Source organism: Triturus cristatus, chromosome 6 (genome assembly GCF_964204655.1).
Source record: "Triturus cristatus chromosome 6, aTriCri1.1, whole genome shotgun sequence".
Classification (NCBI taxonomy): Eukaryota; Metazoa; Chordata; class Amphibia; order Caudata; family Salamandridae; genus Triturus; species Triturus cristatus.
The window spans coordinates 327,705,963-327,731,210 of NC_140589.1; the positions used below are offsets into that span (position 1 = coordinate 327,705,963).

Genomic DNA, 25,248 nt, shown 5'->3' on the forward strand with positions numbered 1-25,248 from the left:
CTTGCGGCCAGAATGACATCACAGACTTCAGGAGGCAAGTCAAATGGCATCAACTGCCGTCGCTCAATCTCCACGCATGGAGGTGGAGGCTTGACAGGTTCGGGTGAAGGACCGCCCCCTGTTGCTGCGACATAAGGTCCTCCTGAAGAGGCATACGTATAGGAGGATCGGTTAACATATTGAGTATCTCTGGATACCAGTACCTTTGTGCCCAATCCGGAGACACTAAGATGACTTGGGCCCGGGCGTGCCTTATCTTCTTCAACACTCTGGGCAGAAGTGGTATAGGCGGAAAGGCGTACAACAGACCGCAACTCCGCTCGCGACGAAAAGCGTCTCCGAGCGAGTGCCTTTTTGGAAATTCCAACGCGCAGAACTGCTGACATTGCGCCTTCTCTTTGTTGGCGAATAGATCTAAACAAGGGTCTCCCCACTGTAGAATGAGACCTTGCGCCAAGTCCGGTTTCTGACGTTATTCGTGATCCATCATGCACCGGCGGCTGAGTTCGTCTGCTCTGGCGTTCAGAGAGCCCGCCAGATGTTGAACCACCAGGGTGATGCCCTTGTGTTCCAGCCATGTCCAGAGGCGCAGAACCTCCTGACAAAGGGTCCACGACTCCACCCCGCCCTGTTTGTTGCAATACCACATGGCGGTGGTGTTGTCCGTGAACACCTGTTAGACACTTCCGCGGAAAGAGGGAAGGAAGGCTTTCAGTGCTAGTTGGATCGCTCTCAGCTACAACAAGTTGATATGGAGTCGAGACTCCGCCGGAGACCATAGGCCACTGATCTCCGCCTCTCCCATATGGCCCCCCCATAACAGGAGGGACGCATCCGTCACTACTACATGCTCCGGTTGGGGTAGGGAGAGGCATCTGCCCTTGACCCAATCGCTGTCCGTGAGCCACCACTGCAACTGTTTCGCAGTGCCATCTGAGATCAAGACATGGTCGGACAGGTTGCCTCGATGCTGGGCCCACTGAAAATTCAGGTCCCACTGCAGAGCCCGCATGCGCCGCCTGGCGTAATTCACTAACAGGATGCAGGAGGCCATCAGCCACAGAAGCCGCAGCACCAATCTGACCGAAACCCAGGATAGAGGCCGAAGGATGGGAATCAGAGCCTGAATAGCCCGGACCCGCTGCTCCGTGGATAGACCCGGAAATGTGCCGAATCGAGAACTGCTCCGATGAAAAGGAGCTTCTGGGAGGGACTCTGGTGCGACTTCGGCACATTGATGGAGAACCCCAGCGAATGCAGGAGGTCGGCCGTAGTCTGGAGGTGGGAGACGACTTGCTGGGGCGAGCCCGCCTTCAACAACCAGTTGTCTAGATAGGGGAAGACTGGCACCCCTGATCTGTGCAGATGAGCAGCAAACACCGCCATCACTTTCGTGAACACCAGAGTGGCACTGGTGAGGCCGAAGGCCAGCACGGTGAACTCAAAGCGCTCCTGACCCACAGTGAACCGCAGGTAACGCCGATGGGACGGCAGGATGGGGATGTGAAAGTAAGCGTCCTCCAAGTCTAACGCTACCATCCAGTCTCCAGGATTGAGGGCAGCCAGAACCTGAGCTAGCGTGAGCATCTTGAACCGCTCCTTCATAAGCAAGGCGTTGACGCTCCTGAGGTCCAAGATAGGGCGTAGGCCCCCTTTGCCCTTCTTGGGAACCAGAAAGTAGTGGGAATAGCAACCACGACCTACTTCAGGCTCAGGAACGCGCTCGACGGCCTCTTTGGCCAAGAGGGCCGTAAATTCCTAACGCAGCAGATTCAAGTGATCCTCCGACATTTGGTGGTACTGCGGTGGCATGGCTGGAGGGGTCGTCTCGAAGAGGAGGGAGTAGCCCCTTTGGACTATTTGCAGCACCCACCTGTCCGAAGTAATGGACCACCAGTGGAGCAGGTGATGGCGAACCCTGCCGCCCACTGTGGTGGGATGGTCCAGAAATCTCGTACTGGGAGGGCTTTGATGCGGATGCTGCCGGGGTGGATGTGGACTGACCGGCACGTTGTCCTCCCATACCGCCACGGCCAAAACCACGTCCCTCACCGCATGCAGGTTGGTTTGGCGGCCGGTGGCTCAGCGGACGTGAGGAGGCGCCCCTTCCTTGGCCACAAAAGGGGCGAAAGGCGGAACTTTGCGGCCGTGGGTCCGAGAGACCTAAGGACTTGGCCGTAGCCCGGGAGTCCATAAAACGAGCCAGCAATAACATGTTATTAACTTTATAAAAATGACGATTTTTTTTATGGTATCTATAGAAGCAAGGAAATTATGAATATTACAGTTTAAAAAAAATTGCATCTTTAAACACATATTAAGGAATTCTATGATGGCAGATAATGTGCATGTTGAAATGCATACCAAGTAATACATGTAAAGAGATAAGCATGCCTGTTGTTACATTAAAGGATTCATTGCTACAAGTCTATTTAACCTTTGATTAAAAAAGTGGCTCATTATGATGGCAGCTGAATCACCACCCCCGTGCCGGCGGTGTCGATCCTCCCACCATCACAATGTGATTCACCCACCGCAAAATTTGGATGGCGATGGGAATCACATTGTTTACGCGGTGGGTCTTGCAAGTCGGTCCTTTTCTGACTGACTTGTGTAACCCGGAAAAAGGTCTTCATTGCTACGGTGCTGTACACGCACCGCCCTAGTGATTAGGATGAGCCCGTCCATATGTCTTTTTGCGGCGGATATCCAGCCTCAAAAGAGACAGACTGATAATCTCTTTTGGTGCACGTTTATTAAGCACTCTTTGTGGGCGCACTGTGCCTTTGGGGTGTACGGGTACACTCAAAAATTTTCCATGCACAAGGTGGCATGCACCACCTTGTGCCTGCCACGTTGTACGTTTAAAATGCACATAAGGGCCTTTTAACATTGCGGAATGTGCTGTAGCCAGCAGCACCGTCCTCAATGTTAAATGGCCAGTATTCACCCGCCATAATGGCTTGCGCATCCTAATTGGGCTGTTGGGACTGCCGAACATCTGGCTGGCGGTCCCATCACCATTATGATGGCGGGTTGACTGATGTCCGACTGCCATCTAAATCAGCCCCTATGTACGGATCATATAGGTAATATTCAATAATTAAAATAAAAATATATATTATAAATTCGAAAAATGACTGCAAACAATACATACTTCTTTGACGGTGTAAGAATTTTTCATAAATCTTTTCAATGGCAAGACAAATGACATTTTTTAACATACTCAAACATCATTTCCATTAAATTTTAATTTTCAATACTATTCACACTATTTATATTTTTTATAAAAAAAATAATAATAATTAGCAATGGAATCAAAACATTCAGTTGCCACAAAGGCATTACCTATAACCAAAAAAGAAACATAAAATTTTAAACTCAAACCTGATGACTCCATTAGATCAAGCGCAATCTTGAATCTTAACTCATCTATAATTTTAGGATTTTGTGGAATGTCTGTTAGCGACTGCTGTCTGAGGTAGTGATCTGCAAACTAAGAAAACATTGGAAATTCTTACTTTCCTTAATTAATTGTAGAGTAAACTGTCTATGTTATTAAAATGATCACGTTTAAGATTATTGTGCATAAAAACAAATATTGTGTTAATAGGATGTCATTTGGAAAGCCATACAACATCTCATTTCCGTTATTCGGGACCACATCATATGTGTCCATCCAACAGCATTATTACACAACTATTGGTTTGGTTGATACCCAAGCTGGAATCCCAACCTGCTTCCACTGGGCAATTTGACATAGTCTGTGCCGCGCTCAGCAATGTAATCCCTGAAAGGCAGCCGATACAGCCTCGCATCCACTTTTAAGGCACATTTTTGCTTTTGGCCAGCCCTTTCACAATGGCCAGACACCAATTAAAAGGCTGGTGAAAAATGACTTTGGTAACCACTAACAGGGCCGCATACTCCCCTTGTCCTCCACATTGTGTAGTTGCGGGCACATGTAGTGCCCCATCAAATACAAGCCACATGTGGCTGCCACCTCAAGAAGCCTGCAAGACTGTGCAGTGATCATTAAACTATGCATTTTTTTAATGTGGCTTGTGCTGCGAAGATCAGCATAAGGTGCAATTGAAAAAATTCAGGATCAAACAGCAAACTCAGATATCAGATTGTAATTTGGAAAATATGAACTCGGACTCCTTGTTGGCAGTTCTGCTTACGAAATGATGAAGGTTGTATGCGATTCAAACAGACATCCTAATCGGGATCAATGTGTCTTTAAGTGTTTTAACATGACGCTGGCTTTTTATCATCAGTGAACTCTCCCTCTCCTGCAAATTTTTTCAGAAAAAGCCCTTGTAAACATTTTATAAAATTGTTTTCAAGAATTACAAAAATCAATGCAATACTTTATTATTGTATTTGCAATTATCCACTATTACATTTGATAACACCAATTAAGGTTCATAATATCTTGAAATTTCGTTACCATCATGCAAAAAACTCCGCAATTGAAGACGTCTTTTTGCTTTTGGGTACATTGTACCACCAATTCCCATAGATGGTAGTCTGGACTCTTCACATCCTGTAGGAATTTGCTTTTGAGACATATGAATTAAGATGTTACAAATGTACTGGTTTTTCATCTGAAATAATCTTTAAAAAACAATAATACAACATTGTCCCCAATAATGTTACAATGGAAAAACAACATTAACCCCTTCAGTGCCCGCCCCTTTCCCCGCCCTGTGCCGGCGCTTTCATTAGCGGGCGGGGTTTATGACGAGCTGGTCTCGTCATGGGCACAGCGCAACCGCGGCCCATGACGAGACCAGCTCGTCATAGGCATTGAAGAGGTTAAATCATTATTTATTATTTACCAGAAATCTTACAAATACAAAATAGATAATGCAAATATTTTTTTGGAAAGGGTACCTCCAATTAGACAATAACTTTTTGTAAGTATGAAGATTTGTTGTCAATGAGTCATAGAGTAAAATTTTCTTTGTAAGATGTTTCAATACCTGGGGAAAATTAAGTAAAACTTGTTGTAAAAACATTCTCAGCAAGACAAACGCAATAACTAAATGTTACTTTTACTATAAAAGATCTGTTCGTATCAATATAGGTATAGAAAATTCAAGTAAATTCAATTCTATAGAAATAATTAAATATACACTGATATGAATTGTAAAACTAACACAAGTACTAACAAAAATATTCACAATAGTCCTTATGCCTCATTATGAAATTAGAAAATAATGTTTCCTTTTAGAATATTTACTATTCCTTATTATAGTATATTTATAGGGGTGTAAGGTCGTGCCACAGGGCAAGACCCAGTACTAACGACAATAAAAAGTTTTTTGTGTGAATTATATTAAAATCCACCCTTTTATAAACTGGCTTTGTATATTGTTCTCACTTATGTAAGTGTAGCATCATGCACAAATCCAGATAACACTTTTGGTGATTCCAGTTTTCAAAATTAACCTTAAAAAGCTCTATAAGTGGTAGATTTGCAGAACAGCTTTCGTGCTTAGTCCAGAAGGACTATAAAGCACTTTTGTTCACAGTTCAAAATGGTATGGTATAGGTTAAGTGACAAAAAAAATCACACAGATGGGCCATATCATATTCCGTCCACAAAATGTACCGACTGACACTGACCCGGACCAGACACAAACCGACATGGACCTGCGCCGTATGACCCGTGCTGTACAATGCAACGCGTGTGAATTACAAACGTCATGTACGGAATACAAGCCGTACACCCGAGCCGTAGGGAAATCAATGATCTGGCTGGAAAACCAACGCAAGTTGCACCAACCGACACAATCCTGGAATGAACCTGACCTACACTTAACCGCGCTGTCCGATCCGCGCAGTACGATGCAATGTGTGTAAACCCAGATCAACTCGCACGAAGCCCAAGCAGCATATCCAACACGCACAGAAAACTGGGAACACAAGTAATGGAGATCTCCGAAACCGACACGTATGAAACACAGAATAAAGTCTGCGTGAATGAGGCGGAGAAGCCCACACGAGTGAACATCAGAGGCCAGATTGCGGGTACGTGTCATTTGTTTGTGTGGTAGGTGTCTGACTTAACGCCTGCGCCGTTGGCGTCGGTTCATGATCCGGTCATAGATGTAGAGTACTTCTTTAACCTGTGTGATGGGATTCATGATGTGTTTGTGTCGTACACGCTGCTTGTTGCTCCGTCTCGTACCCGTTGCAAGCTGGTGCGTCTCGTTCCAGTGGATTGAGTTGTGAAGAGAATCGTAGCGGATATGCTTCTTTTCCGGATACTGTGACGTGCCGCTTTTAAAAAGGCATAGAACAAAAATGAATGACTTAAAAAGAGAAGACTGGATAAGACAATGAAGGAGACCGGTGGAACCCAAAGCTGATAGAAAGTTGAGAGTAACCTGCAAGCAAAGGTTACAGACTCCAATACACTCAAAAGTGAACATGAGACACTGAAGACGAATGTCCACCAATGTCAGAATGCAGGAGATGTTGATGGTGTCCTTTAGGTAGCAGCTGTGTGGACCAGGAGACGCCTTAGACGACCAGGAGCCGGATACGAGTTGTCCCAATCTCTGATGTTGAGCACAAAGGGGTCACTGTGCGACAGGAACACAAACATGCCCTTACAGTTGAAAACAATGAGGTTAACAAAAACGAAGGAAGCAGTGTCAAGAACAGCAAGGTCAAAGGGAGTCAGCGCATGCATGTGAGTCGGAGGAGGCAACATGGAAGTGTTGGAGCCCACAGGTGCGAAACCTGACCCTTGATACAAGTCACGGACCGAATGAACTCGAGTAGCACGAGGACCTCTCGCCAAGAGATGCAGGCACACCTATTGCAGATAATGTGATGGAGTTGGAGATCTTGGCACAAGAGAATGCTGAAGGTAGGAACTCATTTGAGCCTGAAGATCTATGGAGGAGAGAGCCAAGAAGCCTATGCAAGTCCACTCATTGAACAGGGGTTCTGTTAAAGGCTTTCCAATGGGTGAAACTGGCCGCAAAGTTATTGTCAAGACTGCGCACCCCTCGATAGTGATGCTGAACTATAAACTGTGTTACTCAGCATGTCGGAGTGCATGGGAGCCCACAATTGGCAAAATTTGCAGCAGCGTTAATGTTTTGGGAGATGCAGTGAAGTGACTCCTTCACTCCAAGGGATATTCCTTCTGGTGTCTTTGATAACCACAGGCATGTTGAATAACCTGTATAGAGCACAGACACAGACTTTGTAGAAAAAAGACAAGCAAGATGACGATACCAGGAGCAGCAGGAATCTCCCCTCTTCTATTTTGTATTCCTTAAGTGATGTCCAACGAAGTTCAGAGTGTACAGATGGTTGAACTTGAAATAGTATGTGATTTGAATCTTTCCCATGAAGATTCTAGGGACCCACCGACCAAAAAGTCTTTAAGTACCGCCGATAAATGGTTGTGATGAAGACAGTGTCCCTCAAAAAACAAGCATTTGCAATGCAACAGGTTTTGCCTTTGGGACCTTTAACGTTTTTAGAAATGCATCATATCATCTTGGGTGCTAAAAAAGAAAGAGCTGTGTATGTATCCGATGTGGTGGAATGGTTATGGGCGGCCAATTTGCATGTTGTTGGGAAAGAGGTCACATGCCACAGAAGTGCACAAGTCTTGTGACGATGATGCGACGTTGCTGTAAGTTTGGTTACTGACCACCAGGCCTGTCACAAGGGGAGAGCCCACCCTCACAAAGCAACATGTTTCAATTTTGAAAACGAAGATTGAATGCTTTCTTCTTAACGGAGCTAACGCAGCAACACTATGCAGACCTTTCAATGTGGATAAATACCTGTTGACACAAAATGATTTGTGCCGCTACTGGTTCGAGCGTGAAAACGTAGGGTATCTCTATGTCACAACAGAGGTGAGTTGCAAATGCCAGGGCAGAATGTGCCCCGGCAATGTTAGGAGGTCTTTTGGCTCAATATATCTGTGCCCCGAGCGCTGCATTTGTTTTTACAAGAACTCACATACTATTGTGTATTTCACAGAATTTTTTCATTTTCAAAATGATTTAATTTGAGAAAGGTTGTGCTGTGCAGAGTAATATCTGCATTGGTGTGCCGGGCCATCTTTGTTCTCTGCAGGAAACGGCTTTTGTGCCTTATGTTGTGTGTGTGAAGCTGCTCTGGGAAAAGAAGAAGCTCAAAATGTGAGGAGTATTAGGGGAAGGAGACAGCCGCTCCAGCCGCATGTCTCCTCTAACTTTTGCTGCGCAGCTAAAACCGCAGAGCACGCGTAGGCAAAGCATACTACCTCCAAAGCTCACCGACCTCGTCATCCTTATCGACAAATGCACGTGCTCGCCCCATGACATAGCACCCATCCCTCAACTACAGCATACACGCGCAGTGAAAAATTCCACAAGAGATTCTCCTCACTAAAACACCCAAACAACGCACTTTAAAATATACTAAGCATGCACTCAATCCACCGGATAACACAGTAAACACAAACAACACACATACCCCAAAATACAAAGAACAACCCACCCCATAAAATGTAGTGCAAAGTCACCAACCAATCATGAGACTAACAAGGATTGAAAATGCAATAGGACTTGAATTTTCCATGAGTCCTATTGCATTTTCAATGGAAGTGCCAGCATGAAAGAAGGCACAGACTTGAGGTTGTGGGGGGGAAGGTGGGGGGGGGTAGTTGTGCTACAAAAAATTTCAGATTGCGGAAGTGACCAAGGAGAGACAGAGAAGCAAAATGGTTTTAGTAGTAAAGGAGCTGATTTCCTTTGTAGAGGGCAAATGACGCCATGGCAGTCGGGAGGCGGTCCTAAGACACCAATTGGAAAACAGAAAGCATGAATTTTCATTACAGGCAATCAAATTTATGGCTGGAAAGTGGGCGGAGCTTCACCCGGTACACTGTATAAAGCATCTCTCGCAGAGCCAGTGCATGAGGTGCCTAGGCAAAACATAAAAATATGGGGTAGACAGTCGGGAAGAAAACTCCCATGTCCTGTGTACAGTTTTACGGCAGAGTGGGAGGCAAGGTCACCATGAAGTAGTTGCAAATTGGAGTATGCTGGAAAGGCAACAATTGTGTTGTTTAATTAGTCTCAGTGTTTTTGCCATGCGCACCCACCCTAACGCATTACAATAAATAATATCTGGTGGTGTTCATACCTCACTGTGACAGGATATGTTCGGTTCTGCCCTACCCTTAAGAAAGCTAGGCTCTACAGCAGGTGGGCAGAAACATGTGTTTGGGCGGGAGATGTTCTAGCTTGCTGTACACATCTAGAACAAAGATCCTGGGAGGAGCTTTAACGTGCATGTAAAGATACATCACACAATGTTTACATGTGTTGATTTATGATTCCGACATGTTTGGTAGCAAAAAATTACATGGATTGTTAAATACTGTTTTGAGTTGTTCAACCCTTATTGAGTCATGGTCACTCTATATGTCGTAATGACTGATTCACTTGCCACACGGGTGAATAGACTAGATAGGCTGTAGGGGAGTCCGGTTCATACAATGGCACCCTCCAATTTCTAATGGAGAACGACTTTAGGATTTGAAGAGCCAGCACTATGGGTAACTTACATTTTTAAAGTGTATTGACTTTATAAATATGGGACCTTAATTAGGTTGTAAGTGGTGCTAACACCAACTTACACATGCTACAATGGCAGGCTTTAAAAAAAAAAATTATTAGTTTTTTTCTTGTGTGGCATATTACATGCTTCAGCCCTTTGGAGACTGCTGGTGTACCTATGCCCTGGGTATCTTCTTGTTACAGTATAGTTTGGAATTTCAATGCTAACCCAGTAGCCAATTATGAGTGTACCTAAGTGCTCACTATGTCAAATGTGTTTAGGGAGCACAGAGACTGTGCTTCTGAATTGCTGTAACCTAATAAGAATTGTCATAAATACATAATAACAACTGCAAACAGTAGGGGAGACCATGAAGTCAGATACTACTTTCCTACATGGACTCTATAACGACTGCAAGCCCTCTCATATTATTCATCTATAATGTTCAAATCTATGTCTTAGAAGTAAAAGAAAACAAAGGTGCACTTACTAAAAGAATCCAATGAGCACCAGTATTTGTAGGACACACAACGGTTTCCATAGTCTCAAAAGGTACCTGCACATAATCAAATGTGGTCATAAATAAATTTACGTGTCTCCTGAACAAAAAACTTGAACACTAACATTATTACTAAGGTATAAATGCCTTTTCTATAATCTTTCCAAAATTACATTCTTTTCTTTGAACACAAGCAAATAGTGTTACAGCCTTTAGACATGTGAAATGTTTACTATTGTGTAAATTTTGTAATTTTGTAATTTCGTATTTGTATGCCGCTTGGACACTTTGCAGTAATTCATAGTTATATTGCTAAATCATTACAGCCTCACAGTGTGACAAGTAACATAAGAAATACAAATAGTTACCTGAAAAACAGATAATCGATATTTGCCCATGAAGATTGAGGACGAGACTGTCGCCGAAAGTGCTAAACACTAAGGTCAAAAGAAAAAGACATCAATAAACATATTCTGAAAAATGATTTTTGCTTTGTGTTCTTTTTCAAAGTAGATGTAACTATACGTACATTGTGACTTGACAAGCATAACTTCGCAAGGTATGCATCTATTACCTAATAAAAAAAGATTAAAAAATTAGACATAGTATTTCACTACTGCTTGATTACAACTCCGGCGGAGTGAAGAACACCAGTATGACTAAAGGTTACCAGTGGTGGCTCAGACACCGCAACACCAGCAGTACAGCAAGCACACTCAGAGGATGCAATATGGTTTGCGGACTCACCGCAGTACATCAAAGCATGTTATGAGTTCCCTTAAAAACAACGGGTACATGGAGGTTTCAACTTCATGTACACTGTGTTGGAGAGGAAACCAAGGGCTACCTACAGGGCCACTTGTACTTACTCCACATGTGGATGCACAAAGGGTGTCAAAACTTGTGCACTTTTGTGTGCATGCACAGTAACTGTTGAACGATTTTGAATTTTCAGTCAATGTTTTGCCGGAACATTGTGAGGCATTTCCAAATGTTGTGCATTTTGGAAAATTAATGCTACCTTTTGAAAAGTAACCTCCCTGGAATTACACGATGTTCAACTGACTACAAATAAACTATAATCTGGCAGGCGTGCATGATCATTGGTGGCTATGGGCAGGGGCGTGCATTAGAGCAACACACCTGACCTTGCATGGATAAAATTCTTAATCAAGCCCTTAGTGTACAAAAACATCTTTTTAATATTCCTATTTTATGTTTTTCAATTTGTAAAATAGTTTGTATATAGAACATAAAAAAATTGTAGTTAAAATTGAAATTACACCAAAAACTAAAATTAACTTTTTGATTACAAAATCTAATAGATGTAATTTTTTACAGCTTACAGTACCTATTATTTGGAGGGTTTTTACTTTTAAAAAACTTATTCTCGAGGAATTCAATGTGTTTTTCGGTATGCTGAAGATTAAAGAAAAGACGTATTAGTTTTTAAGATGTACTTTTTTTTTTAGATAAGTCATCATTGAAAAAAATTTCGGGGAATTTTTTTTTTTTTTTTTTTTTTATAAAACCTATATTTCTTCAAGAATCTGGACACAGCTATTCAGCCGACAACCCGGAGGTTCGGCAGCTTCGGTAGGAGAGGACAAAGAAGCGTCCACAGTGCATTGAAGGAGCAGTGAAAAGGTTCCATTTTTAAATAATTACAAACACACAACAAACCCCAGCAAGGCAACAACACTGAATACCCACGGTGTTAGCCCCCCAGGGGGGAGCCGGACCCCAATCGTCTAACAGTTACAGTACTGTGAAAAGAGGAAAACGGGGGGAACGCAGAGGCCCAAGAAGTCAATTAACCATCACATCTGCATACTAAGCTGGAAAGAAGATCAAGAAGAAAGCTGTTCCTCGGGGGGATCCAGATCAGGGGCTAGACATATTCCCCCCCTGTATTGATTCCACCTCCCCCAGATGGCATGCCACTTCCGAGGGCGGCCTCTAGCGCAATAGACTGTCTTCTCCCTGAGCATGCTCCAGTCCATATTTTCTTTCCACGCGGTTAACGTGGGGGGCCCCGCGGAACCCCACAAGCGCGCGATGTCCCTCTTAGCGACCATGTTACCCAGAGTCACCCACTGGGTTTGCGCCTCATCATGATCAGTGGGCCCCCAGACATTCAGGAGACAACACCGCGCTTCCGGCTGCATAGCAATGCCCGTCACCTCCCCCATCACCGCATGGACTCGCCTCCAGAATTCCGTGATGACACCACATTCCCAAATGATATGGAGGAAAGTACCCACCATACCGCATCCCCTCCTGCATAGGCCTTCCTCAGAGAACCCCATATGAACCAGTCGCGGCCCCGTCACATACACTCGATGCAATATCTTGAGCTGCACCAGCCTCAAACGCGACGGGATCGCAACCTCCTTAGGAGAGGAAACAGCAGACTGCCAGTCCTCATCATCCAACTCGAGTCCGTCCCTGGTCCACTGGTCCCGCAGCCCCAGAAGCATATCAGCCCGAACATTTATCAGTTTCTTGTAGATGAGCGAGATCGTGCTCTCTGGCATATGGCCATCAAGGATCCGGTCCTCCAAAGGAGAGGACTCAGGCACCCTCTCACCCTCCACAAGGACTGACCGCAGGGCATGACGCACCTGAGCATATCTGAAAAACTCGGATGCCCCCAACTCATACTCTGTCTGCAACTCTTCAAAGGACTTCACCTTTCCCTTAATCAGCACATCTCCAACCCTGGAGATGCCGATCAAGTCCCATTTATCAAACCCTTTCGTATGCCAAAGCCTACCCAACCTTTCAGATTCAAACAACGGGGTAGCTAGGGTGAGCCTATCCTTCCAGCCCAGAGAGTCAGTCGCCATCTTCCATACACGCACCGCCACCCCAGTGGGCCCCGTGAGGGACGAGTCGAGGGACCGCGAATACAATGCCCTAAGATAGTTCCCACCACGCAGCAACCATCTGTCCATGGCATAACCAGGGCTGATAGCCGGGCCATAAAGACCATGGTTAATCGCGGACAACTGGGTGGCCCAGTAATAGCGTCGGATGTCTGGAAGAGCGATACCCCCGTCATACCATGGAAGCGTCAATTTAGCAATCGCTATTCGCGGCCGCCCATCCCACAACAACGTTCGTTGGAGGCTTTCGACCTCCCGAAAGTACCTGGCCGGCACCCAATCCAGAGTATTCTGCAATGCATAGAGGAACCGAGGAAGGGACATCATTTTGAACAAGGCAGCGCGTCCGACGAGGGAGAACGGCAACCTCTGCCAGCCCTCAACATCCCGCCGCAGGCGCGCCAGGGGGGGGAGCAGGTTTCTCTCATACCGCAAGGCGGGGTCCATGGAGATAAAGATCCCCAGATACATGAAGCCCTGCTGAGCAATCTGGATCGAACAAGTTCGCGGGACCGGTGGAACCTCACCACTAAGAACATATAAATACGATTTACTCCAGTTGATGACAAGTCCCGAGTTCCTACCGAAAGATGTAAGAACGTCACAAACCACTATGAATGAATTCTTGGGCGAGGCAAGATACAACAGGATGTCGTCAGCATATAGCGAAATGCGATCCTCGTGTTCGGGCGACCAGCGAAGGCCACGTATGTCCGGATGCCATCGTATCCACGCCGCCAGTGGTTCAAGGGCAAGGGCGAACAGCAGAGGCGACAGAGGGCAGCCCTGCCGAGTCCCCCTCCCAAGCCGGAACGGAGTCGATGCTCGGCCATTTACCACCACACTCGCAAGGGGTCCCTCATACAGCAACTTCACCCAACTCACAAAACCAGGGCCAAAGCCGAACTTGGCCAGCACAGCCCACAAATACTCCCACTCCACCGTATCAAAGGCCATCGTGGCATCAAGAGACGCCACAATAGCCGGTTCTCGCAGCGTGCCCGCCCTGGCGATCACACCATGAAGGCGCCGAAGGTTTAACGCGGTGTTGCGATGCGGAATAAAACCAGATTGATCCGAGTGAATCAAGTCTCCAAGTACCCTGACCAATCGGCCCGCCAGGATTTTAGCCAGAATCTTCGGCTCGGCGTTTAGGAGTGAGATGGGCCTATAGGAGGCACACTTATCTCGGGGTTTACCATCTTTGTATATCACAACAATTGTCGCCAGCCTCTGGTCCAACGGGAGGGTCCCACTCCCCCGCGCCTCCACGAACATGGCGCGCAGGTGGGGGGCTACCCTATCCGGGAACAGCCTATACAGGTCAATCGGCAAGCCATTCGGGCCCGAGGCCTTGCCCGGGTTCAGCGCGCGAATAGCTCCCGCCACCTCATCGACCGTTATGTCTCCATCAAGATCCTCTCTATCTACATCAGAGAGACAGGGCAGAGCGATATCCCTCAAAAGGTCACGCGAGTCCTCGGGCGGCCTATCCGACACTGAGGCATAAACCTTACAGAAATAATCCGAGAAAGCCTGTACAATCCCCTCAGGTTCCACAATCACCTCTCCCCCCTCTCCCGTCAATTCCGGCACTACTCTATTAACCCTTTCTTTTTTATCCAGCCAAGCTAGGAGCTTCCCGGCCTTGTCACCAACATCATACAGGCGGCCCTGCTGTTCCCTACTGAGGGTCTTAGCGGCATTTGTCACAAGGTCCTTATACTCGGCTTGCTTCAAGCTCAGCTCATGCAGTGAGGCCGCTGTTACCTCCTCCTCTAACGCTCCCTCCAAAGCCCCGATCTCCTCCTCCACTTGCATAACCTCGCCATCTCTCCGCCTCTTGGCCGCCACTACTAGTGAGAGGGCCTCCCCTCGCAGCACGGTCTTAAATGCTTCCCACAACGACACAGCCGAGTCCACGGACCCATGATTGTCCTTGAAGACATTATCCACTGTCTTCACCAATGCGCTGCGCATCTTAGAATCTCGAAAGTACCAGGGGTTAATAGGAGCCACCCTTCCCCCTCCCTCGCGGCTTATGTCCAGCCTGACCCACACTGGCGAATGGTCCGATATGCCACGCGCCATGTGCCTGACCTCAGACACCAGTGGGGCGTGCGCAGCCAGAGTGAGCAGGTAGTCAATCCTAGAGAGGCTACCATGCGCCCCGGAGTGGAAGGTGTATTGACGTTGTGTGGGGTGCCGGAGCCTCCAGCAATCTATCAGGCCGAGTGTGTCTAGTAAGTCTGGGAGCCACTTCTGAGCCCCCCCGGTGTCTCTGGGCGGGTACCTATCCAGCAGCCCAGAGCCGACAGCATTGAAATCCCCCCCCCACCACTAGCATACCTCCCGGGAGATCCAGCAAGGCCCTACCCAGATCTGTAAACGTGGAGGCCTGCAGGGCTGGAGGGACATAAACCGAAACCAAAACCAAAGTTCTACCTTCCCACCTCCCCGCCACCGCCACAAACCTCCCCCTATCGTCAACAATTGTGGAGTCCACCTCAAATGGTAGCGAGGCCCTGACTAGGATGCCCACACCCCTGGACCCGGAGGAAAATCCCGAATGAGCTATGAATTTATAACCCTTCCTATTGAGAGCATAACACGTATTACCTATGAGGTGTGTCTCCTGCAGTAGGGCAACATCTGGCATTGACCGTTTCAAGTGTTGCAAAACTATCCCGCGCTTAATGCGATCTCCCAAACCATTAACATTCCAGCTAATAACACTTAAACCTCTACCCCCATCCCCAAACACAAAGAGGCCCACCCCCCACCCGAAGAGCCACCATGGAACAATCCCGAGAATAATCGTTACGCCTTGCAGAAACAAACCCCCCAACAACAAACCCAAAGTCCCAACCATCCCCCCCACCCTGCACCCCTGCTGCAGCTTACAAAGCCCCCCCAACTTACAGTGTGCCTGTCGCCCTACCAAACCCAAATCTACAAAAAGTACCCTAAGGGAGGAAAGAGCTCCCCTCGTCCTCCCGCAACCCTCCGCATTTACTGCACTCTGTTCAGGTCATTAGATAAAGTCAAATCGAGTCAGACCAGGTCCGAAAACATCACCCTTGCCCATCCCGGCCACTGTCCCCATCTGCGGCAGTGTCCTGTCCCGTCCGTCATCGGGGCAAAGCGTCCAGCCATTCATCTGCCATGGTGGGAGACTCAAAAAAGAATGTCCGGTCTTCGTACACCACACGTAGTCTGGCAGGGAAGAGCATGGCAGACTTCAGGTCCCTCTCCCGAAGGCGCCTCTTCACCCCCAGAAAGCCCTGTCTCTGCCTCTGCACCTGCTGGGTGAAATCAGGATAGAAATTCACCGACGCGTTCTGGAAGGGGACCGGGCCCGTTACCCTCGATGCTTGCAGGATAGCGTCCCGATCTCGAAAATGAAAGAGCCGAGCGACGATCGGCCTCGGCGGGGCTCCAACCCTGGGCTTCCCGCCCGGCACTCTGTGGGCCCTTTCAACCGCGAAGAACTTCCCAAGACCCTTAGGCTGCAAGTGGTTAAGGACCAAATCCTCCACTAGCAGGTCAACCGAAGCCTCATCCGAGGACTCCGGGACCCCGATAACGCGCACGTTATTGCGCCTGGCCCGGCTCTCAAAGTCCTCCAGCCGACGGGCGGCGAGATCACTCTCGGTCCTCAGCTTACGAACCTCGGTCTGCAGTTCCGAAACCTTATCGGCGAGGCCCGTGGTCTTGAGGTCCAGGGTTTTAACCCGTTCGTTGGTTTTGCCCAAATCTGCACGGATCAGGTTGACATCCACCAAGATGGTATCCACTTTTTGCGCCAGGGCATCAAATTGTCTCCCAATCGAGGTCTGCATCCCCTCGAGCGCCCCCATGACATCCTGCAGCGAGAGCTCCGGGGCCAGGGGCGAGGCCTCCTTCTGGGTATCCGGCGACTGGCTCGACCCACTCGGTGACCCCTTCTGCAGAGCATAGCGGTCCATATTATTAGCTTGAGAATAGGCTCCCCGCCTGGTTGACTTAGGCTTCAGCCGATCCACCTCCGCTTTGCCCGACATGGTTGGCACCAAGCAGTTCGGTTCCGATAAGACGGCCCTCTCTCAGCAAGAGGAATCAGGAGTGATCAGGTCTGCAGTGGGCCGCCAGAGTAACATGTAGAGCGTCCAAAGGAAAATAAAGCCACCAAGGGCTCTCCAGGGGCAGGGCAGACAAAGGGAGAGAAAGTGAAAGTGAAAGGACGGGGACCTCCATCCGACAGTTCACACCTCGCCTGGCCGCTGTTGTTCAACTAGAGGTCGGGCATCCTGCCAACTCCAGCCCCTGGCATCCCTCGGAGATAGGCCGCACTCTTCCGCCATGCATAACTCCGGTTCCCGGTGGGCGATCCGACCTCGGGTAGCATCAATCGCCTCCCTGACAAGTCATCTACACGATGCCGTGCATGCAGACAGGATTAGAGACAGGATAGTCGACAGAGGGCGCGAGGGTCTCGGGAGCTCAGAGCTCACGCGGCCATCTTGGTCAAGCGCTAGGCTCCTCCCCCCATTTCGGGGAAAATTAAATGAAAAACATGCTTACTTTTGAAAATTGTAGAGAAAATCTCAAATCATTTATTGCAACATTTAACCAAAACAACCATTTTTAAACATTTTTTTTTAAAGAACACAATCTATCCTCTTACTTAGGGTCAATTACTATTATTTTATTGCCAAAACAGATTCTTAAACACTTGTTGATTTGTGATTAATTTTGTTTAACAGGAGGATAGCTCTTTATTAATAATTTTATGACATGTGCTGTGTAAAAATGATATAAAAACAAACCTCATCAACTATCCATTGTGGGGATTTTAGAGAATGGAAGGAGGAATAGTACAATTTTATGTTTGAAACTATTGCTTCCAAACGTCCAATTGCAGGTTTATTCCATACAGCCAAAAGTTTTTCAACGTCAATAGATACTTTTTGTTTCAAATCTGTGGATACATAAGTGATCAACATAATTATAAAATACTTTACAAGACTCCTGCTTGGAATTCGATTTTTTTTAAAACTACGTATAAAGTATTTCACTACATATTAATTTTTTATTTTTTTTTTAAATGTAGTTATCAAGAGTAAAACTATTTTTAAACATAAAATACATATATATTATTCTGGCAATATTGATATTTCGTTTTGAAATCCACCAACCCCTGGTTGGAGACTTTTTTTTTTTTTTTTTTTTAAACCTTTATTTTCAAAAGTCAGGACACAGCTATTCAGCCGACAACCCGGAGGTTCGGCAGCATCGATATATAGAAACAGAGATGCGTCCCCAGTACCGTGAAAGGAGAAGTGCAAAGGTTCAATTTTAAGTAAACACAAAAACACACAACAAACCCCAGCAAGGCAAGAACACTGAAAGCCCATGGTGAAGCCCCCCAGGGGAGGCCGGACCCCACTCATCTACCAGTTACAGTACAGTGTAAAGAGGAAGAAGGGGGACAGCAGAGGCCAAAAAAGTCCATAAACCATACTGAGCTGGAAAGAAGGTTAGGAGGAAAGCTGTTCCTCGGGAGGATCCAGATCCGGGGCAAGACATATTCCCCCCCTGTATTGATTCCACCGCCCCCAGATGGCGTGCCACTTCCGGGGGCGGCCTCTAGCGCAATAGACCGTCTTCTCCCTTAACATACTCCAGTCCATATTTTCTTTCCACGCGGTCAATGTGGGGGGCCCCGCGGAGCCCCACAATCGCGCGATATCTCTCTTAGCGACCATGTTGCCCAGAGTCACCCATTGGGTCTGCGCCGCATTATGATCAGTGGGCCCCCAGACATTCAGGAGACAACACCGCGCTTCCGGCTGCATAGCAATGCCCGTCACCTCCCCCATCACTGCATGGACTCTCCTCCAGAATTCCGTGATGACACCACATTCCCAAATGATATGCAGGAAAGTACCCACCATACCACATCCCCTCCTGCATAGGCCGTCTTCCGAGAATCCCATGTGAACCAGCCTTGGCCCCATCACATACACTCGATGCAGTATTTTAAGCTGCACCAGCCTCAGCCGCGACGGGATCGCAACCTCCTTAGGAGAGGAAACAGCAGACTGCCAATCCTCGTCATCCAACTCGAGGCCATCCCTAGACCACTGGTCCCTCAATCCCAGAAGCATATCTGCCCGGACGTTGATCAGTTTCTTATAGATGAGCGAAATCGTGCTCTCGGGCATATGGCCATCCAGGACCCGGTCCTCCAAAGGAGAGGACTCAGGCACCTTCTCACCCTCTATGAGGACTGATCGGAGGGCGTGACGCACCTGAATATAGCGGAAAAACTCAGATGGCCCCAGCTCATACTCCTTCTGCAACTCTTCAAAGGACTTCACCCTCCCCTTAATCAGGACATCTCCGACCCTGGAGATGCCGATCAAGTCCCATTTGTCAAAGCCTTTTGTGTGCCAAAGCCTACCCAGTCTCTCAGATTCAAACAGCGGGGTAGCGAGGGTAAGCCTATCCTTCCAGCCCAGCGAGTCAGTTGCCATCTTCCACACTCGCACCGCCACACCAGTGGGCCCCGTGAGGGACGAGTCCAGGGACCGCGAATACAACGCCCTGTAAGAGTTACCACCACGCAGCAACCACCTATCCATGGCATACCCAGGGCTGAGGGCAGGGCCATAAAACCCATGATTAATCGCACTCAGCTGGGTGGCCCAATAGTACCGTCGGATGTCTGGGAGCGCAATGCCCCCGTCGTACCATGGAAGCGTCAACTTTGCAATAGCTATTTGCGGCCGCCCATCCCAAAGCAACGTTCGTTGGAGGCCTTCGACCTCCCGAAAGTATTTGGCCGGAACCCAGTCCAAAGTATTCTGCAGTGCGTAGAGGAAGCGGGGAAGCGACATCATTTTGAACAGGGCCGCACGCCCAACGAGGGAGAGCGGCAGCCTCCGCCAGCCTTCAACATCCCGCCTCAGGCGTGCCAGGGGGGGAGCAGGTTCTTCTCATATCGCACAGCAGAGTCCATGGAGATAAAAATCCCCAAATACACGAAACCCTGCTGAGCGACCTGTATCGAACATGTTCTAGGGATCGGTGGAACCTCGCCACTAAGAACATACAAATACGATTTACTCCAGTTGATAACAAGACCCGAGTTCCTACCAAAAGATGTGAGTACGTCACAGACCACTATAAGTGATTTATTGGGTGAGGCAAGATACAGCAGGATATCATCGGCATAGAGCGAAATACGGTCCTCGTGTTCAGGCGACCATCTAAGGCCCCGTATATCCGGGTGCTAACGTATCCACGCAGCCAGTGGCTCAAGGGCGAGGGCGAACAACAAAGGCGACAGGGGACAACCCTGCCGAGTACCCCTCCCAAGCTGAAACGGAGTCGACGCCCGACCATTCACCACCACACTCGCAAGTGGCCCCTCATACAGCAACCTCACCCAACTCACAAAACCGTGGCCAAAGCCGAACTTGGTCAGCACGGCCCACAAATATGCCCATTCCACCGTGTCGAATGCCATCGTGGCGTCAAGAGACGCCACAATAGCTGGTTCACGCAGTGTGCCCGCCCTGGCGATTACACCATGAAGGCGCCGAAGATTTAACGCTGTGTTTCGGTGCGGGATGAAGCCGGATTGATCCGGGTGGACCAAGTCACCGAGTACCCTAATCAATCGGGTCGCCAGGATTTTAGCCAGAATTTTCGGCTCTGCGTTAAGAAGTGAGATAGGCCTATATGAGGCGCACTTATCTCGGGGTTTGCCCTCTTTGTGTATAACCACGATCGTCGCCAGTCGCTGGTCCAACGGGAGGGTCCCACTCCCCCGCGCCTCCACAAACATGGCGCGCAGGTGAGGGGCGACCCTATCCGGAAATAGCTTGTACAGGTCGACCGGCAAGCCGTTCGGTCCCGAGGCCTTGCCCGAGTTTAACGCGCGGATAGCCCCCGCCACCTCGTCAACCGTTATGTCACCATCTAGATCGTCCCTATCTATATCGGAGAGACAGGGCAACTCGATATCATGGAGGAGGTCAGACGAGTCCTCGGGCGGCCTATCCGACACTGAGGCATAAACCCTACAGAAATAGTCCGAGAAACACTGTACAATCCGCTCAGGTTCCACAATCGCCTCTCCCCTCTCTCCCGTCAACTCTGGCACAACTCTATTGACCCGTTCTTTTTTGTCCAGCCAAGCCAGGAGTTTCCCTGCCTTGTCACCAACATCATACAATCGGCCCTGCTGTTCCCTACTGAGGGTCTTAGCGGCGTTCATCACCAGGTCCTTATACTCAACTTGCTTCAAGCAAAGCTCATGCAGTGAGGACTCTGTAACCTCCTCCTCCAGCGCTCCCTCCAGAGCCGCGATCTCCTCCTCAACCTGCAGAACCTCGCCATCTCTCCGCCGCTTGGCAGCTACTACTAGGGAGAGGGCTTCCCCTCGGAGCACGGTCTTAAATGCTTCCCACAGCGACACTGCCGAGTCCACGGATCCCTGATTATCCTTGAAAAAATTATCTACTTTCTTTACCAGCGCGCTGCGCATCTTGGGGTCTCGGAAATACCACGGGTTGATAGGGGCCACCCTTCCTCCTCCCTCCCGACCTAGATCCAGCCGGATCCACACTGGCGAATGGTCAGATATACCACGCGCCATGTGCCTCGCCTCGGAGACCAATGAGGCATGCGCAGCCAGAGTGAGTAGGTAATCAATCCTGGAAAGACTACCATGTGCCCCGGAGTGGAACGTGTATTGGCTCTGTGTGGGGTGCCGGAGCCTCCAGCAGTCTATCAGGCCAAGCGTGTTTAGGAAGTCTGGGAGCCACTTCTGAGCCCCCCCTGTGTCTCTGGGCGGGTATCTATCCAGCAGGCCGGAGCCAACAGCGTTGAAATCACCTCCCACCACAAGCATACCCCCCGGGAGATCCAGCAGGGCCCTACCCAGATCTGTGAACGTGGAGGCCTGCAGGGCCGGCGGGACATAAACCGAAACTAAAACCAAAGTTCTTCCTTCCCACCGCCCCGCCACCGCCACAAACCTCCCCCTATCATCAACAATGGTGGAGTCCACCTCAAATGGTAGCGAGGCTCTGACTAGGATGCCCACACCCCTGGACCCAGAGGAGAATCCCGAATGTGCTATGAATTTATAACCCTTCCTATTCAGAGCATAGCACGTATTACCTATAAGATGCGTCTCCTGCAGCAAGGCAACATCCGGCATTGACCGTTTCAAGAATTGCAAAACAATCCCACGCTTAATGCGATCCCCCAAACCATTAACATTCCAGCTTATAACACTTAAACCCCTACCCCCCATCCTCAAACGTAAAGAGGCCCACCCCACTCCCGAAGAGCCACCATGGAACAGTCCTGGAAAGAATCACCATGCCTTGCAGAAATAAACCCCCCAACAACAAACCCAAAATCCCAGAAACCCCCCCCACCCTGCACCCCTGCGGCAGCTTACAAAGTCCCCCCAACTTGCAGTGTGCCTGTCGCCCTACAAAAACCCCAAAAATCTACAAAAAGTACCCTAAGGGAGGAAAAGAGCACCCCTCGTCCTCCCGCCGCCCTCCGCATTGACTGCACTCTATTCAAGTCTTCAAATATAGCCAAATCGAGTGAGACTGGCTCCGAAAAATCAGCCCTGCCCATCCCGGCCACTGTCCCCATCCTCGGCAATGTCCTCCCCCGTCCGTCACCGGGGCAAAGCGTCCAGCCATTCATCGGCCATAACAGGAGAGTCAAAGAAGAATGTCCGATCTTCGTGCACCACACGTAGTCTGGCAGGGAAGAGCATGGCATACTTCAGATCCCTCTCCCGGAGCCGCCTCTTCACCCCCAGAAAGCCCTGTCTCTGCCTCTGCACCTGCTGGGTGAAGTCCGGATAGAAATTCACCGACGCGTTCTGGAAGGGGACCGGGCCCGTCACCCTCGATGCTTGCAGGATAGCGTCCCGATCTCGAAAATGAAAGAGCCGAGCGACGATCGGCCTCGGTGGGGCACCCACCTTGGGCCTCCCACCCGGCACTCTATGGGCCCTTTCAACCGCAAAGAACTTTCCAAGACCCTTAGGCTGCAGATGATTAAGCACCAAGTCCTCGACAAGCAGGTCAACCGAAGCCTCATCCGAGGACTCCGGGACCCCGATGACGCGCACGTTGTTGCGCCTGGCCCGGCTCTCAAAATCCTCCAGCCGGCGGGCGGCGAGATCACTCTCGGTCCTCAGCTTACGAACCTCGATCTGCAGTTCCGTGACATCATCGGTGAGGCCCGTGGTCTTGAGGTCCAGGGTCCTAACCCGTTCATTCGTTTTGCCCAAGTCCGCACGGAGCAGGTTAACATCCACCAAGATGGCATCCACCTTATGCGCCAGGGCATCAAACTGTCTCCCAATCGAGGTCTGCATCCCTTCGAGCGCGCCCATGACATCCTGCAGTGAGAGCTCCGGGGCCAAAGGCGAGGCCGCCTTCTGGGTATCCGGCGACTGGCTCGACCCACTCGGTGATCCCTTCTGCAGAGCATAGCGGTCCATACTATTGACTTGGGTATAGGCTCCCCGCCTGGTAGACTTGGCCTTCAGCCGATCCACCTCTGCTTTGCCCGACATGGTTGATACCAAGCAGGTCGGTTCAGATAAGACGGGTCCCTCTCAATGAAAGGAATCAGGGGTGATCAGTTCTGCAGTGGGCCACCAGAGTAGCCTGCAGAGCGTCCATAGGGTAATAAAGCCACCAAGAGCTCTCCAGGGGCAGGGCTGACAAAGGGAGAGAAAGCGAAAGTGAAAGGACGGGGACCTCCGTCCGACAGTTCACACCTCGCCTGGCCGTTGTTGTTCAACTAGAAGTCGGGCATCCTGCCAACTCTAGCCCCTGGCATCCCTCGGAGATAGGCCGCAATCTTCCGCCAGGCATAAGTCCGGTTCCCGGTGGGCGATCCGACCGCGGGTAGCATCAATCGCCTCCCTGACAGGTCATCCACACGATGCCATGCATACCGACAGGATTAGAGACAGGATAGTCGACGGAGGGCGCGAGGGTCTCGGGAGCTCAGAGCTCACGCGGCCATCTTGGTCAAGCGCTAGGCTCCTCCCCCCCCCCTGGTTGGAGACTTTAACACAGAAATGGTATCCTTTGAATGTGACCGCCGAATCACAATGTACACTGTCAGGTTAATATGACTCCTTTACGATCATACACATAAACAATGCAGTCTCATCCTTCGTGTTTATGATGTTGATTTTTGAAACTAAATCCATGTTGGTCTCTCAAACATGAATTTGTTGTTGGAAAGCAAGTTTGGTGTAGGCCAGCAGGGTCAAATTCCACTGTGGCACTCCGCATTTGTCCTCAAATACCCTGTACAACGGTGCAGAGATGTTGGAAAACATTCAATTACCATTGAGAGACTAACATGCGGGCAGATTCAGCTCGCAGCACCAAATTACATTAAGAAAATGTACATTTGCAAATGCCCCATTTGCGGGCAGAATCTAATAGCAGTGTTCCATACGCTGACCTGAGGGCTGTTGGTCCAACAACTGCAGCAATGTCAATTTGAGGCAAGTAAAAAAAATTTATTAGCTTAAATAATATAAAGCACTTTTAAAAACTACATTGAAACATTGTGAAATCGATTTTATAATTGTAATTTCAATATAATTTCAATATAAGTTTAACATAAAAAGGTAAACTTGAAACAAGATGAGTGGCAAAAATAAAATTATAATGAGGTGGGGTTACTTAGGCCCTTGCCTAGGGAGTCTGATGGATCGGGTTGCATCCCCACACATACTCAATTTCCTAGGAGAGCAATGTCGGAACCTCTGCCGGTCAATTCAAACGCACCTTTGACACTGTACCCTACACAGAGGGCGAATAGCGGCGCAGAGGCCACTCAGGGAGACAGAGACCTGGACAACCTGACACTGTAGCTATGTGTGTTGTGTGATGTAACCGGGTTTGCCTGGTATAAACAGGTGCCCCCGTGGTTGGAGTACGTGCTCAACAGAACGAATGTGAGATAGCCGTCAAGGTCCAGCAGTGACTCTTTGGAGGAGGTCGCAGGCTGAATCACTGTAGTAAGGAGTGTCCTGATAGGCACCGTATGGAATTTGAGGGGAAGAACCTCTCCTACGCAACAACATAAAATGAACCACCTACTCCCGTAGGCAAAGATGTAGGGGACAGCGTCCAATGGTTTTGGAGATAATTTCAGCTGTACTGGACGCCCAAGAATAATAAACCAGGGCGGTTACATCATCACACTGAGCTGTGAGAG

General features: G+C 48.8%; 1 protein-coding gene across 1 annotated transcript in view; it reads right to left on the reverse strand.

Annotated features, from left to right (window-relative positions):
• Positions 1-25,248, reverse strand: part of LOC146816831 (putative sentrin-specific protease 8) — an 87,008-nt gene that overhangs the window by 51,761 nt on the left and 9,999 nt on the right. Inside the window, exons 2-8 of the mRNA XM_085609579.1 lie at positions 17,784-17,935; positions 10,617-10,661; positions 10,456-10,524; positions 10,079-10,144; positions 4,900-4,988; positions 4,454-4,562; positions 3,388-3,496 (exon numbers count right to left, since the gene is read on the reverse strand). Of these exons, the coding sequence (XP_085465705.1) occupies positions 3,388-3,496; positions 4,454-4,562; positions 4,900-4,988; positions 10,079-10,144; positions 10,456-10,524; positions 10,617-10,661; positions 17,784-17,935 (639 nt within the window). The remainder of the gene's footprint in view (positions 1-3,387; positions 3,497-4,453; positions 4,563-4,899; positions 4,989-10,078; positions 10,145-10,455; positions 10,525-10,616; positions 10,662-17,783; positions 17,936-25,248) is intronic.